General features: G+C 42.3%; 1 protein-coding gene across 1 annotated transcript in view; it reads right to left on the minus strand.

Moving 5' to 3' along the window:
* Nucleotides 1–573: 573 nt before the first annotated feature.
* Nucleotides 574–16,246, minus strand: part of POLR3A (RNA polymerase III subunit A) — a 55,325-nt gene continuing 39,652 nt past the window's right edge. Inside the window, exons 22-31 of the mRNA XM_032232135.1 lie at nt 15,337–15,423; nt 14,385–14,467; nt 11,848–12,018; nt 10,474–10,567; nt 9,074–9,166; nt 7,603–7,767; nt 5,960–6,124; nt 4,677–4,808; nt 2,846–2,978; nt 574–819 (exon numbers count right to left, since the gene is read on the minus strand). Coding sequence (XP_032088026.1) covers nt 671–819; nt 2,846–2,978; nt 4,677–4,808; nt 5,960–6,124; nt 7,603–7,767; nt 9,074–9,166; nt 10,474–10,567; nt 11,848–12,018; nt 14,385–14,467; nt 15,337–15,423 — 1,272 coding nt within the window. The 3' untranslated portion in view covers nt 574–670. The remainder of the gene's footprint in view (nt 820–2,845; nt 2,979–4,676; nt 4,809–5,959; nt 6,125–7,602; nt 7,768–9,073; nt 9,167–10,473; nt 10,568–11,847; nt 12,019–14,384; nt 14,468–15,336; nt 15,424–16,246) is intronic.

Consider the following 16,246-nt stretch of genomic DNA (forward strand, 5'->3'; position numbering starts at 1 on the left):
AAAAACCCAAAGCATAAATATACTTGCTTCTGGATTCAGGTTCATGCAGGTTACCTCCTTACTTTGATTCTTAAATAGACATTTGCTTATAACTATTTACATCGTAAGTTCTACAAGTGCAACTTTCTGTTCCACTGGCTGATCAAGTTGCATATTTCCATCCATCCATCCATCCATCCATCCATCCATCCATCCATCCATCCAAGCAACCAACCCCCTATTTGTAAAGCACACACCAATTTACCGTATTTTCAGAGTATAAGATGCACCTTAGTTTTTTGATGGTTCCAGGCAGCGGGGATCACTGCCAATCCCCACTGCCCTGAACTGCCCAAACACGCGATGCGCAGAGACCAAAACCAGGGCATGTGGAGGCCAAAAACGCAATGCATGGAGGCCAAAAATGTTACGCACAGAGACGGTGATCAACAGCAATGGTCTGTGGTGATCCCTGCAGCCTGGAACGGGTCTAAAACACGACATGCGGAGGCTGAAAATGGCTGAAGGGTCGGTGGGTGGGGCTACATTCAGTGTATCAAATTTTCATCTTCTTTTAGGAGGGAAAAAAATGCATGTTATAGTCTGAAAAATACGGTACGTTACCATTAACACACACACACACACACACACACACACACACACCCCATACACTTATTCGTTGGTGCTGCTACTATGATGGAAGGGCGATGTGGAAATCAGGGTTATCAAAAATTAAAGGCCGCATTGGTGGAACAGCTTCCTTATTAGCTTTATGCAGCAGCTTGAACAGTCCCGTTCCGATGTTCATTGGGATGCCCATAATGATGCATTCAGAAACACCTGTAGAACATCAAGAAAAGAAAAAAAGAAAAAGTTGTGCACCCAGCTTTTCTATGTTTAATTGTTTATTTATTAAACAGTTTGACCCGGCTGCCCAACTCACGCAGGATGAAAAAATAATAATAATGGGATGAAACACGGCTGCTTTAAAACAACCACATGCATCCTATTGAATGTTGTGATTTATCTGTAAAACAACTCCGCTATCAATGAATCGTAAGGTAGGCATTAGAGGAGTGTCACAAACTGCATTTTGGAATCTTGGAATAGAGCCATCTAACCTCTTCGCGTTAGATTTGGGTATGGCTAGATAGAGAAATGAAGGCCTAATGGGTGACAGGATAGCAGTATTCCAGTATTTGAGGGGCTGCCACAAAGAAGAAGGGGTCAACCTATTTTGCAAAAGCACCAGAGTGCAAGACAAGAAACAATGGATGGAAACTAACCCAAGAGAGAAGCAAACTGGAACTAAGGAGGAATTTCCTACCCATGAGGACAATTAACCAGTGGAACAGCTTGCCTTTTGTGGGTGCCTCATCATTGGAGGTTTTTAGGAAGAGACTGGACAACCATTTGTCTGAAATGGTATAGGGTCTCCTGCTCGAGCAGGGGGTTGGACTACAAGGCCTCTGAGGTCCCTTCCAGCTCTCTCCTGTATTAAACCTAAATCAGATGTTTTCAATGTGCTATCAAGAATGTAATGTTCAGACACAGGAATATATGAAGGTCTTCAGCCTATTGACGTTTCCTGATTGGTACAGACTGCACAAGGAGCATGGGAGAGATCTTCACCAGTTTTGATAACAGAGTTATTCTGAATTAGAATTTTTTATTTATTTAATTAACAATGGCCTGCAGGCTGCGCCTCAAACTTGTAACCCTTTCTTGGGCTTGCAAACTTTTCAAGCTGTATCTTTTAACCCCTGCCAGCAAAAATAAAAAAAAAATAAAAACCTCATACAATATCAATAAAATAAATCCACACATAGTGGTACCAGTTTGCTTTGAAAGTCATCGAATCTGGTACTCAACGCATTATGACGTGAAAAGTTTGGCCTGGTACTCATTGTTTGTTTGGTACTCAATGGAGAAGCTAGAACTTTGGAATAGGAATAAAATACAATAGAATAGGGAATAAGAATAGAGTAGAATGCAGAATAGAATAGGATAGAATAGCATAGAAGCTGGAAGGGACCTTGGAGGTCTTCTAGTCCAGCCCCCTGCTCAAGCAGGAGACCCTATACCATTTCAGACATGTGACTGTCTAGTCTCTTCTTAAAAACTTCCAGTGATGAAGCACCCACAACGTCTGAAGGCAAGTTGTTCCACTGGTTAACTGTCTTCACTGTTACAAAAGTTTCTCCTTAATTTGTCGACGTTGACTGCCTTTGTGACTCACTACATTATTCCTTATGGGAAAAATCTGTTTAGTACTCATCATTTTTTGGTACTCCTCACACCTCCTAGAACCAATAAACAAAGAGTACCGAGGTATACCACTGTATAGACTTTTTTCTTTTTAAAAAATTCATTACCTTATTGTACCACATTGGAAAAGTCAAGAGAATGGACTTACTGTATTTTTTTTGCACTTCAAAATGCACCTGACCATAAAATGCACTCCCGTTTTTGGCCTCTGCACATCATGTTTTCGGCCACTGTGTACCTCGTGTTTTTTTGGCAGATGCCAAAAATGGGGTGCATGGAAGCCAAAAATGGGATGCATGTGGAAGCTGAAAACGGGGTGCATGGAGGCGGGTGAGCAGGGCTTCGGCAATATTCGCTCCATAAGACTCACATACATTCCCATCCACTTCTGGGAGATAAAAAAGTGTCTTATGGAGCAAAAAATACGGTAATATTTGGGGGGGGGGCTGAGCAAAAAAGGCCGTCTTTTATATATTTTTTCACTCTACTCGAGGACTTCAATTGATTTTACATAAAAGACACAACCGATTTATAGAAACGTACCTAATGGCTGGGCGAACACCCTGACTGAACCTTAAACGAACCTACAAATACTTACCACACACTGAATCCTTCTGTCCAAAGTATGCAGCGTCGAAGAGATGGTCGGCTGTCTTTTCGAAGGAAGCAAGCATCAAGACGCTCTCTTTCATTTTGGCCAGCCCAAATCTAGTAATTCCCAGAACTTCACCCTTTATCCCAAAAGAGAGGAGAAAAAGCTATTAACATTACTAGAGAATTGGCCGAATAGGTAACCAGGGAAAAAAACTGGCAAGATTTGCAATGCTCTGTTAAGCCTGGAAGCCATCTTTTGCTTTGGGCCTTCAGGCCTACTGTCAGGGTTCCAAATAGCATCCAAAATTAAATTACAGTCTGAGGCAAAGTATTGCTCAAAGGTCCAATTTATTAAGAGAGCCATGTTGGCACATCTGGGAAAACCCAAATCTGAAAGCTTCCCGATTTTCCCCACCCAGTTGAAAGTTCAAGATCTTGCCCCCACACCCACAGGTCCATCATATGGTCCAATCTTCCACTGCCATGCTGGCAGTTCCACCCATTCAGTTCCGGTCAGGTGCAGAGACAAAGGATGACCTTGGCTTTCTAGAAAGAATTTTGTTATGGCTACATCACATCTAACTCTGTACAATCCCCCCTCCCATTTTCCCATAATAGAAAATGCATAGTAGAATAATAGAAAGTGTGGCATGCCAAAGATCTAAAAGAAAAGATGGTTGCAGGCCTGACCCCTGCCACATTTATTGCTGTGGGAAACTGGGAGGGATTATATGGAGTGGGTTAGATATATATGGAATGGGTTAGATATAGTCAAAATAACATTTCTAGTCAAGGTCATCCTACCCTGCAATTGGAGGGATGTGACTGAGAGGCATCTCATTCTTTATGGGGAGAGTGAGATTGGACACACAAGGAATTTGTCTCTGGTGCATAAGCTCTCAGTGTACATGCGACAGATCATAGATCATAGTTACAACCATTAATCATAAGATACAACAAGGGATAAATCATAGACACCAATAGGAGAAGGTATTAGGAAAAATGAAATGATGGAAAGATAATATCAACACAGCCTACTACATAGGTAAAATACCTTTAGACCTAAGACAATGCTGTGGGAATTAGGTGTTCAGCACAGTGATAGAACAGGGGGGAAAACTGTCCGTCAGGCCTGGAAGCCATCTTCTGCATTGGGCCTTCAGGCCTTCCACATTTATTGCTGTGGGAAACAGGGATTATATGCAGTGGGGTATAGTCAAAATTAAATTCCTTTCTCAGAGAGTCAAGGACACCTTGCCCTGCAGCTGCAATGGTGTGACTGGAAGGCATCTCCAGTTTTGGACGGTGTTTGACTGGACAATGTGACAGACATGTGGGGTGCTGGCCAGGGACTTGGACTTTCTTTTGGGTGGGGAAAACCTGGAAACTTTCAGATTCGGGTTTTCCCAGATGTGCCAATATGACATCTCTAACAAAATGGAACTTTGAGGAAACTTAAGCCTCGGAGTCTTCTTTCGTTAGGGCTGTTACTTGGAACCCTGACACTGTCCCTGGGTGTAATTGTTTTGGCTTGCAATGCCCTATAGCGGGGATGCAGGGGGAGGAGTTGAAACAGTTTACGTCCAGGATGTGAGGGGTCTATAGATATTTCCTCAGCCCTCTTTCTGGCTCATGTAATACACAGGTCCTCAATGGAAGGCATTCTCCCACTTAAAAATTCTCCTATCTTAAAGATAAGGACCCCTGCTCAAATCTCATGCTCATTATTGCTAAACTTTTCTTAGCATTTTTCCGTGTTTATATATTTTTCAGAGTGAGAGAGGTGAAAGAATGAGTAATTTTATACAATAATGGAGGGGAAAAAATTCCCAAACCTTGTAGGTCATTAGGTCCGACAACAGCATGACATGCCTCCGATCAATACTCATTCCGTGGTTTACCATAGTATATTGGATTTCACTGATAATAGTGGTTCGTGCAGCCTCAATGCCCAAGGTTTTCTCAACCTGGAAGATTAATTTATGTTGTCTTAATGAAATGGAAAAATCCTTATTCAATTTTCTCTGTTCTCCAACCCAATTATATTCACTTCTTTACACATTTCTATGGCATATCTGATAGATATACCAGAGAAATATATAAAGAAGTAAATTATCTATCTATCTATCTATCTATCTATCTATCTATCATCTATCTATCTATCTATCTATCTATCTATCTATCTATCTATCTATCATCTATCTATCATCTATCTATCTATCTATCTATCTATCTATCTATCTATCTATCTATCTATCTATCTATCTATCTATCTATCTATCATCTATCTATCTATTATCATCATCTATCTATATCATCTATCCATCATCTATCTATCTATCTGTCTGTCTGTCTCTATTCATCATCTCTCCACCTCTCTCTCTCCATCTCTCTATCCATCCATCCATCCATCCACCCACCCACCCATCCCCTGATGGGAGACATATCCAACACATTCCTCCTCCTATTTTGCCCGTAACCATACCCCTGTGAGGTGGATTGGGCTGAGAGAGTGTGATTAGCCCAAATTCCCCAATTGGCTAAAGTGGGACTAGAACTCACTGTCTCCCAGTTTCTAGCTTGGTGCCTTAACCATTCTGGCCACAAACTCTGGTCTGTGGACCGGCACCAGTCCTTGGCATGCCAGAAACCAGTCTGCGCAAACAAGCGAAGCCCCATCTGTAGGATGCAGGCAGCCTCTCTCCATGGAACGGGTCTCTGGTGCCCAAAAGGTTGGGGGCCACTGCATTTGAGCCACGGTGACGCAGTTGTTAGAGTGCAGTACTGCAGGCTACTTCTGCTGACTGCCGTCTGCATGCAAGTTGGCAGTTCGAATCTCACCAGGCTCAAGGTTGACTCAAGTCTTGTTTTTCCCCATCACTATGTCCAGAATCATTTGCAATATGATCTTACTATCATCCTTACACAGACCCTACAATACCTATATTAGGCCTATATCACAGACAAGGCACTACGCTTAAATAAAGGGCTTACTTTAGTACTAAAAAAATCACTTCACAGAAGCAGCAAGATTTGAACTAAGAAGTAATGTGACATGTTAGGACCCCCATTTTAACTGCTGTGTTCCACCAGTTTATCCCCTCTCGTGTTGTGTTACCTCATAAGTGTTGTTTGATGTTGTTCTGGTTCCTTTGACCCCATGAGTGGCCATGACAGCTCTCAAGTTGTCCCCTTCCACCAACAATTTGTACTTTTCCTTCCCACTCTGTTCGTCAATATGAATGACGGCACGAGATACTTCCGGGATACCTTGTACCACGACCTAGAGGTTGAAAGGGAAACACCCCAAAAACCAGAAACATTTGATTTTTTTCCCCACAGGAAATATTGGATTAGTAGTGTAAAAATATAACTACATGCTTCTTTCACAGTTTTTACTTAAGACTCGGGAGTTCATCTGAATGTTCTGATGGAAGGAAAATGGATAGGATATGAATGGACAACATTAGCTATGTTAATTCTTTGGTGGATTAAGCAGCCAGAGGAAAATCATATCATTACCATTTTATTATTGCTTATGATTATTTAAATATGATAATTCTGGATTCTGTACATCATCGGTAGCCCCTGGGGTGAGATGCTTCATAAATTTTGCAAATCAAGGCTTTCTGCGTGATCAAAATTTGCTTTTTAATCAGGTCAGAGTGTTTGAGATCCCACTGATGCTTGAATAATCCGTGATTTGATAAACCCCAGTCTGGATGACTATCAAGTTGGAGAAGGATCAAGAAGATAGGCATCGATAGTCAAAGGCACCTTGGTGCAATTCCCAAAAAACTGGAGCACCACTTGAACACCATCATCGGAATTGACAAAATCACCATCAGTCAATTGCAAAAGGCAATTGGAATGGCTGACATCCTTCAAAGATACCATCAAACACCCACATTCGCCTGTCAGAATATTCATTAACTGGCAGAGACATGGTAACAAGGTCAGCCAATGAATAGGCATAGCAACTAAGTCAGCCATTGAGGGCTGTTTGGAAACAGAAACTTAAGCAAGGAGTCAGGGCGTGGTTTAGCTCTGTGCTCAGCTCTAAAACAAGTCTAGTCTGGTCTTGTCTGTCTTCAACTCTGAACTGAAACAAAATTGTTTTCTCTCCTCTGCCTGTGAACCAGCTGTTGGTATTGTATATTTACTTCATGTATTATAATATGTAGAAAGAGACGTTAATGAATCCTGCTGCATTAGTTACCTGTGTGTCAGTGGTGGGTTCTGGATTCCATCACAATCGGTATTCTGCGACAGGGCCGGACGTCCACTTCGGGCACGTGCGTTGCGCACGCAACCGCCCTGCAACGCCCCAGCTGCTCAGTGAGTTTGCACAGGCGCTGTACACTGTGCGTGCATGCGCAATTGGCTTGTTTCCCTCAAAAAGAGGTAAAAAACATAGGCGGGCGGGTGGGCCCATCGAAACACTGTTCCAGTATGGTGGCTGCTGCTCCCAGCAGCCACTGGTATGCTCATACCAGGCTGTACTTCCCAGAACCCACCACTGCTATGTGTGCTTTCTGAATTTGATTTTGGCACCAAACTCTAGCCCAGATCTGTGGGAAGGACTCCATGCCAAAACAAAATGTAAACATCTGGCTGAACATCCAAAAAGCCGTAACAAAAGTTGCAACAACAGTAAGAATTCTTTTTTTTTCTGTTCAGAAGACAGTTGATCAATTTCTAGGAAAAAAAAACAAACAATTTCACTTACTCATCAATGACAATAAAATGAAGAATGCTCACCTTTGGCAGATCTTCTTTCAGGGACTGCAAGACATAATACATTGAGCTCTTGCTATTCTCTCGGGGAGTAACGCAGACTACTGCTTCCCCATGGACAACGACATCCCCGGGCTTCACTCTGAGCTTTGAGACGCAAATGGAATATCTCACAGTCTCCGCATTAACCTGTGCGCATGTGTGGGAAAAATGTCATTTTATTACCTGCATCGGTTTTTGGCCTCTGATCTGTTCCCACAAGCATAGAATCGCTACCAGACAAGATGTTCAAAAGATTACTTTAAAAAAGTTGGATTTAATTTAAATCGATTTCAATCATGATTTCAATCACTAGTAAAAAGGCTTGATTTAAATCAACTCAATTTAAATAATGGTTTTTAAAGAGCAATTGTCATCTCTGTCCCGCAGCAGCTCCTCCTCTAACCTGCTGTTGACTCACCAACAATCCCATTCACTTTTATGGGATGGCTGCAGAGGTCGGTTGCTCCCAGTTCGGCCAAGTGATAATCTGGCCTGGGTCACAGAACCAGCAGCGACCCAGGCTGGCTATGCCCCGGAACTGATTCCCCGGTCTCCTTTGGCGTTGCTTGCATCTTGTTTATTATTTTTTAATGGTCTTCGCGCATGTGCACAACCATGTTCAGTGAATTGCGCATGCACAAGCAATATGTGGCTGGCACGCACGCAAGTGAAGCAAGCAGCGTGCATACAAAATGCACAAGAGAACCAGTACTTGTTTGCATAGGAACCCACCCCTGGATGGCTGTTGAGGTGGTAGTGACACAACAATGTGAGGGACATGGTGGGCAGCAGGTGAGTGGATGCCCGCTAACAGGCACTGCCATGATGGATCTGAAATGACAGGTGCTCTTTAATATTATAAGCTGCTTAGAAGGTTTCATTTTTACTGCTTGCCCTTCCTTCTCACATTTAAGAGCCTGATGGTACAGATGCATTTCTCTTCAAACAATCATACACTTTGTAGTGTACATAAATTTGCAAAACAAATGGGATAAAGGAATATTCCTGAACTTTGTTTTATGTTTTATCTCATGGTTACTGTGAAATGGTGTGAATGCATCAATGCGGTGCATGTTATCTCAGCTTGCAGAGCTTGGATTCATTGAATCAGTTTACAAAAAACGTAAATATTGCAGAATATACAGCCTCCTACTACGTAACTAAGCTCCATTTCATGCTGAATAAACTAAATTGTTAATGCATCTGAAATAGAAAACTATTTTTAGACAGATTTTTACTCCAAAAGCATTTTATTAAAATAAATTTAATAATAATAAAAAATCCAACTGAAATTAAAAAAAATCCGATTTTAATCATAAAAATCTATTTTTAGCCTTCCCGCTTTGAACCAAACGTTTATGATGGGAACTTATTCTAAGTTCTAATCTTTACTTTCTTTCTGAAATACAATAGCCTTCCAAACCTATACCTGTATTAAGTTGTCTGTACTTACTTCCAGTCTCAGCAGCCTAATCCGCTCCAAAGAAAGCTTGACAAGAATAAAACAATCGTCGGGAAGGAAGACTTCTTCAATGTATTCCGAAATCTGCAAGTCCAAACAAAAACTCCTCAACAGCCCGATTTGTTTCCAAATACTCACTGTATTAACAACACAGAACAGGCAGTCCTCAATGTGAGGCCTGGAACCCATATTTTGCATTGGGCCTTCAGGCCCGCCACATTTTCTGCTGTGGGAAAATGGGAGGGGGGATTATATGGAGTATAGGAGATATATAGTCTAAATAACATTCCTTTCTCAGAGAGTCAAGGACATCTTGCCCTGAAGCTGCGATGGTGTGACTGGGATGCATCTCCAGTTTTGGATGGTGCCTGATTGGACCATGTGACGGACATGTGGGTGCTGGGCAGGGATTTGGATTTTCTTTTGGGTGGGGAAAACCTAGAAGCTTTCAGATTTGAGGTTTCCCAGATGTGCCAACATGACATCTCTAATAAAATGGAACTTTGAGGAAACTCAAGTCTCGGAGTCTTCTTTGATTAGGGGTATTACTTGGAACCCTGATTCTCGATTTACGACCAAGGTAGACCCCAAAATTTCTGTTGTTAAGTGAGATAGTTGTTAAGTGAGCTTGGCCCCATTTTACGACCTTTCTCACCACAGTTGTTAAGTGAATCACTGCCATTGTTAAGTTAGTCATATGGTTCTTAAGTGAATCCAGCTTCCCCCATTGACGTTACTGGCCAGAAGGTCGCAAAAGGGGATCACGGGAGCTCAGGACTCCTCAACTGTCGTAAGTACATGCCAGTTGCCAAGCATCTGAATTTTGATCAAGTGAGCATGGGGATGCTGCCACGGTCATAAGTGTGAATGATGGTCATAACTCACTTTTTCAATGCTGTTATAACTTTGAACAGTCACTAAACAAACTGTTGTAAGTTGAGGACTATTGTAAAGAGTTTGCAAACACGGTTAGCCCCTAACCACAATTGAGCCCAATTGTTGCCAAGTGAAACATTTCTTAAATGAGTTTTGCCCCATTTTACGACAATTCCTGCCACCATTGTTAAGTGAATCACTACAGTTGTTAAGTTTGTTGCACGGTCATTAAGTGAATCCTGCTTCCTCATTGACTTTGCTTGTCAAAAGTTCACAAAAGGGGATCATGTGACCCCGGGACACTGCAACCGTCATAAATACAAGTCAGTTGTCGAGTGTCCGAATTTTCCTCAGGCGAACATGGGGATGGTGCAACGGCTATTAAGTGATAAATGGTCCTAAGTCACTTTTTTCAGTGCTGTTGTAACTTTGGATGGTTGTTAAGCAAACGGCCATAAATCGAGGACTACCCGTATATACAACGAGCTATTTAGTTGTTAAGAAACACACTATACCTCTCCCAGAAGTGTCTTTTCTATTCTTCCTTTGACTAAACGAGCAAAATCAGGATCATCATCTATGTCGAGATGGGCAGTGATAATTGGTGTGCTATACAGAAGCAAGAAAAGCATAAATGTGAAATGGTTTATATATATATATATAAAACCAGTACAAAGCAATATATGCTCTCCCTCTTATTAATGTTCTTAATGTTTTATATATAAATTACATCAACTTTAAATAGATGCTCTGCTCTCTCTTAATGTTCTTAAAGTTATATAAAAATTATGTCAACTTTAAATAGATGCTTTGCTATCTCCTAGCGTGGTACTTAGAGCAAGTATCTTTTAAGACTGATCCATCACAGAATTTTAAAAATTAGTGATTCTTTTAAGGCTTTGTTTGAAATTGGAAAGAACTGGCAAGAAAGAATGGGCTAAGGCAGGACTAGAACTCACCATCTCCTAGCAATTGACCCAAAGTCATTCAGTTGGCTTTCATGGCTAAGGTGGGACTAGAACTCATGGTCTCCTGGTGATTGGCCCAAAGTCACCCAGCTGACTTTAGTGGCTAAGGCGGGACTAGAACTTACTGTCTCCTGATGTTGGGCCAGTCATCCACCTGACTTTCATGGCTAAGGTGGGACTAGAACTCACTGTCTTCTGGTGATTGGCCCAGTCACCTAGCTGGCTTTCACGACGAAGGCAGAGCTAGAACTCACAGTTTCTGCTTTCTAGCCCAATGCCTCAACCACTAGATCAAACTGACTCTCAAATTTTTTCTTACTAACTTCCCTTGGTACAAAAGACCTTTTTAAAAAAATATTTGGAGCCCAGGTGCTTTTTTATTGATGTGTGTATCTCTTCCTACTAAAAAAAACCTCAAAGTGCTCTCCATGATGTTCTACTCCAGGGGTCCGTAACCTACCGCTCTGGAGCCACATGGGCTCTTTCATCCCTCTACTGCAGCTCCGTCACTCAAAATCTGCGCCACAACCACCAATGTGCAATATCCGCCAGCATGCGATTTATTGAGGTTTCCGACCCATCTTCAAAATGTTTCTGTCGCATGCAGAAATAAAAATTTGCTTTCTCTGTAGCAGCTCATTGATTTCATAAATGCAACATCCTATCGTTTTTTTTTTACATAGCCTAAAGGTAAAAAAATTATATATGCAGTGCTATCTTCATTTTAGATGTCCAAAGGGTTTAGTGGCTCCCAGTGTTTTCTTCTCTGTGGGGAGATGGGTCCAAATGGCTCTTTGAGTGTTTAAGGTTGCTGACCCCTGTTCTACTTCAATAACTGTACATTTTTATTTTTTTTTAAAGGCAAAAAATGGAACCGAGACAGCCGATTATGATCCAGGACCACTTCTGTAGCCAAGGTACCTGATGGCTTTGGAGGCATTGATGATCTCTTTGATCCTTGGCACTCCTAATGTGATGTTCATGGAGGCCACACCAGCAAAATGGAAAGTCTTCAGAGTCATCTGTGTGCCGGGCTCGCCGATGCTTTGCGCACAGAGGGCTCCCACTGCAGAGCCAGGCTCCATCTGTGCTCTAAGATAAGGGATTCAAAGAAACATTGATTTTTGTTCATTCCACAGCTTTCGATTTCCTTGACACTTTGTGGTTGCATTGAAAATACCACTTTATAAATGCCTTGGTAAGGCCACACTTGGAATGCTGCATCAAGCTTTGGTCACAACAATGTAAAAAAGATGTGGAGACTCCAGAAAGAGTGCAGAGAAGAGCAACAAAGATGATTAGGGGACTGGGGGCTAAAACATATGAAGAATGGTTGCAGGAACTGGGTATGTCTAGTTTAATGAAAAGAAGGACTAGGGGAGACATGATAGCAGTGTTCCGATATCTCAGGGGTTGCCACAAAGAAGAGGGCAGGACAAGAAGCAATGGGTGGAAACTAATCAAGGAGAGAAGCAATTTAGAACTAAGGAGGAATTTCCTGACATAACAATTAATCAGTGGAACAACTTGCCTCCAGAATGGTCATAAGTCGAGGACTACCTATACAGGCATCCCAAAGGTGCATGTTCAAAAGGCAACTGGACTTTGTTTTTCCTTAAATACGTTTTGCTCCTTGTCCAAGAAGCTTCTTCAGTTCTGACTGAATGGTGGAGGATGGAAGGATTTATATTAAACCAGGTGACTGCAAGGAATATAAATCCTTCCATCTTCCACCATTCAATCAGAACTGAAGAAGCTTCTTGGAGGAGAAGTGACACATCTTCAAAAAAAAAAAAAAACTGCAGTTGCCTTTTGAAAAAAGCACCTGTAGGACAACCATGACTTGGATGACTGAGAAGCTCAAAAGTCATTTTTTAAAATATATTTTACTTCTTTGTTTAAGTAAGTCAACAGTACACACTCTTGTTTATCTGCATAACAAGGGGAACTTTTATTGACCAAGGACCCTGGGTCGGGCTTAAGGTAAGTGTCTCAAATATATAGAACACTCCTCACCAATATCTATTCATTATATGCAGGCTAACAGGCTATTTATAGATTACTTTTAGCAAAATGTTGTGGCCCAAGAGTGGCCAGTGGAGCTGGCAGCAGACTCTGATAGTGAGGAGGTTGGGGAGAACCATGGGCCAGTCCTGGAGTCTGGGGAAGGCTCTGATGGGGGCCCTGCGGCAGAGGCAGAGATGGGGCCAGAGCCGTCTGACAGTTATCAGCTTCCTTCGGAGTCAGACATCAGTGAGGCAGAGGAACAGCTGGAGCCTGTTCCCAGTGTGCGCATGCAGAGTTGCCAGGGCAAAGGAACAGCTAAGGAACAAGGGTGAACTCGGGAGTAAAGCCACAGGTGGATGGTGAATGGCCCCTCCCATAGAGAATAAAGAGGAGTGAAAGGGGAGGGGAGTTTGCAGGACACAATTACCGTATTTTTTGGAGTATAAGATGCACCAAGGTTTTGAAGAGGCAATTTTTTAAAAAAAGGAGGTAGTTAGATAGAGAGATAGAGAGGGAGAGAAAGAGAGAGAAATACAATAGGTAGGGAGGGAGAGAGAGAGAGAGAGTAGTTAGGTAGTAAGGCAGATAAAGAGAGAGAGAGAGAGAGAGAGAGAGAGAGAGAGAGAGAGAGAAATACAGTAGATAGGTAGGGAGGGAGAGAGTAGGTAGGTAGGTACGTAGGTAGATAAAGGGGGGGAAGAGAGAAATGCAGTAGATAGGTAGGGAGAGAGAGAGTAGGTAGGTAGATTTATTCATGTGCTGGAGAAGGAAATCGCTGGCAATCTGCAGCACCTAAGACTTTGTTTCTGCTGGCACAGCACTTGATCAATGTAATTCTCATCAATCAGTTAAAGAGCTTTCCGAAAGAAAAAAAAAGTTTTTGCACTCTGCAAACCTCCCAAAAAACGGCCCGTTTTTTGCTCATTTCTCCCCTCCCCAGCCCCCAGGAGCTCTCTGAAAGCCTCCATAAGGCTATGCACGGCCATTTTGGTGAAGGGGGTGAGGCTTCAGGAGGCAAAAAATACTGTATTTGATGTATAAGACACACCCAGATTTTCAGCCTCTTTTTTTGAGGGGAAAAAGGTGCGTCTTACATTCTGAAAAATACGGTAGTTCAATTCATTAGAGTGAAGATCTGTTCCTGACTTCTTGCCAAGTATTGTCTGCTACAGCATGGCGTTTGGAAGATATTGGCCTGGCAGCTCTCCAAGACTGATAAAGGTTTGTAGTTGTGAAATCCCTTGAAAGACTGTTGGCCGGGATTTTGTTGGAGAGGAATTCACTTTAAACGAAATAAAAGAGGTTTTATCGGGACGAGGAGTCGGCTTTGTGCTTTTGGGAAGCCTAGGTCGGAACACAAAATTAGAGAACCAACTTAGGACTTTGGAAACATTTCCTAACGCGGAGTACAATCAACAAGTGGAACCAGCCTTCTTGTTAATTTTACCTACCTCATATACTTCTCTCTGCAGATCTCCAGAAACTTTTCCAGCTGGGTTGGAGTGATTCGGTCCAATTGGTATAAAACATAGGGCTAAAGGGATGAAGATCCAGAACGATTACAAGTATATTCGATATATTGGACAATAATTGGGCGTTGTGTTCTCTACATATGGCTCAAACGGTCAACAAATGTCTTATATTTTCTCAAGGTGCTTTGAACAGGGGAGTCAAGCTATTTTCCAAAATATCTGATGTCTGGGCAAGAAGTAACTAATCAAGGAGGGAACCAAACTAGAACTAATGAGGAATTTCTTGACATTTGAGAATAATTCATCAATGAAATGGCTTGCCTCCAGAAGTTGTGGGTGCTCCATCACAAGAGGATTTCAAGAACAGACTGGACAACCATTTGACCAGGAAGGTTTAGAGCCATGACGGCGAACCTATGGCACACGTGCCAGAGGTTGCACACAGAGCCTTCTGTGGGCATGTGCGCTGTTGTCAGGTTCTGGTCTCCAACGCACACATGTTTTTTTAGTCAGCTGGTTTTCATATGTACTGGAGCGCTGGAAAATGGCCTGAAAATGGCCAAAACCCACCGAAAAACGGCCCGAAAATGGCTGGAAAAATGGTCAAAAAACAGGCATGCATGTACTGGCCAGCTGGCCTTCGGGTTTCTGGTGCTTTCTTCTGCAAAAATCATCATTTAGCTTTGAGATTTTGGGAAAGTGTAAGGAATTGCCTCTTAAAAATATCTGAATTCTTATACATGCACTGGAAGGGTTTCAATCCCTCATGTTGAATCCCTGAAGGCCACATACATACATTGGGCAGAGAATTTAAAAGGAAGAGAGAAGTTCAGTATTAAAGCACCTGAATTTATTCAGGCCGTAAGATTCTCCTTTCCATCACTCAAACTATATATCCCAAACCACAGAAACCACTCATTATGCAGATTACCTCAGTTGTGCCATTGTCGTTGATGCCGTACTTGTCCCTTGTTTTCTTGATCTTTTCAGACATGCTTTTGATGAATTTTTTTATTTCCTGCAATAAAGAATAGCATGGATTTAGCTTGGCGTTTCGTTTCTGCCAATTAATGACGAAAAGTCACCAGCAGCTTCCACAGGACATTAGGCTAGGAGAGGGAGGAAAAAAGTGATTAGGAGAAAAAAGAAGGTACCCTTCAAGTCAAACTCAGAGAGACATGGTGGCTCAGTAGCTAAGACGATGAGCTTGTCGATCAGAAAGGTTGGCAGTTCGAATTCCTAGTGCTGCGTAATGGAGTGAGCTCCCATTACTTGTCTCAGCTTCTGCCAACCTAGCAGTTCTAAAGCACATAAAAATGCAAGTAGAAAAATAGGGACCACCTTTGGTGGGAAGGTAACAGCGTTCCGTGCGCCTTCGGCATTTACTCATGCCGGCCACATGACCACGGAGACGTCTTCCGACAGCACTGGCTCTTCAGCTTAGAAATGGAGCTGAGACCGCCCCCTAGACTCGGGAACGACAAGCACAGATGTGAGAGGGGAACCTTTACCTTTACAAGTCAAACTCAACCCCTGCTGACTTTCTAGGCACTGCAGTTTTTATGCCAACAATATAGAAGTGGTTTGCCATTGCTTCTGACTCTGTATACAGAATTTCTTTTCTGCTTCCCAATTATGTCCACATCCTAGCGAGATATGGTAGTCTCCCATCCAAGTACTACCAAGGTTGACCCTGCTCAGCTTAGTAGTCCTGAGTGAAGTCAGTGAAGTGCTGCCATCTACTGGGCCATACATAAAAAAAAAGAATTAGAAAGTTGACCCGAAGTCTGAATTTCCTGCCACAAGAGCCAGTTTTTTTACATTGGTTTTGGGAAGCATCT

This window comes from Thamnophis elegans, chromosome 15 (assembly GCF_009769535.1).
Source record: "Thamnophis elegans isolate rThaEle1 chromosome 15, rThaEle1.pri, whole genome shotgun sequence".
NCBI lineage: Eukaryota > Metazoa > Chordata > Lepidosauria > Squamata > Colubridae > Thamnophis > Thamnophis elegans.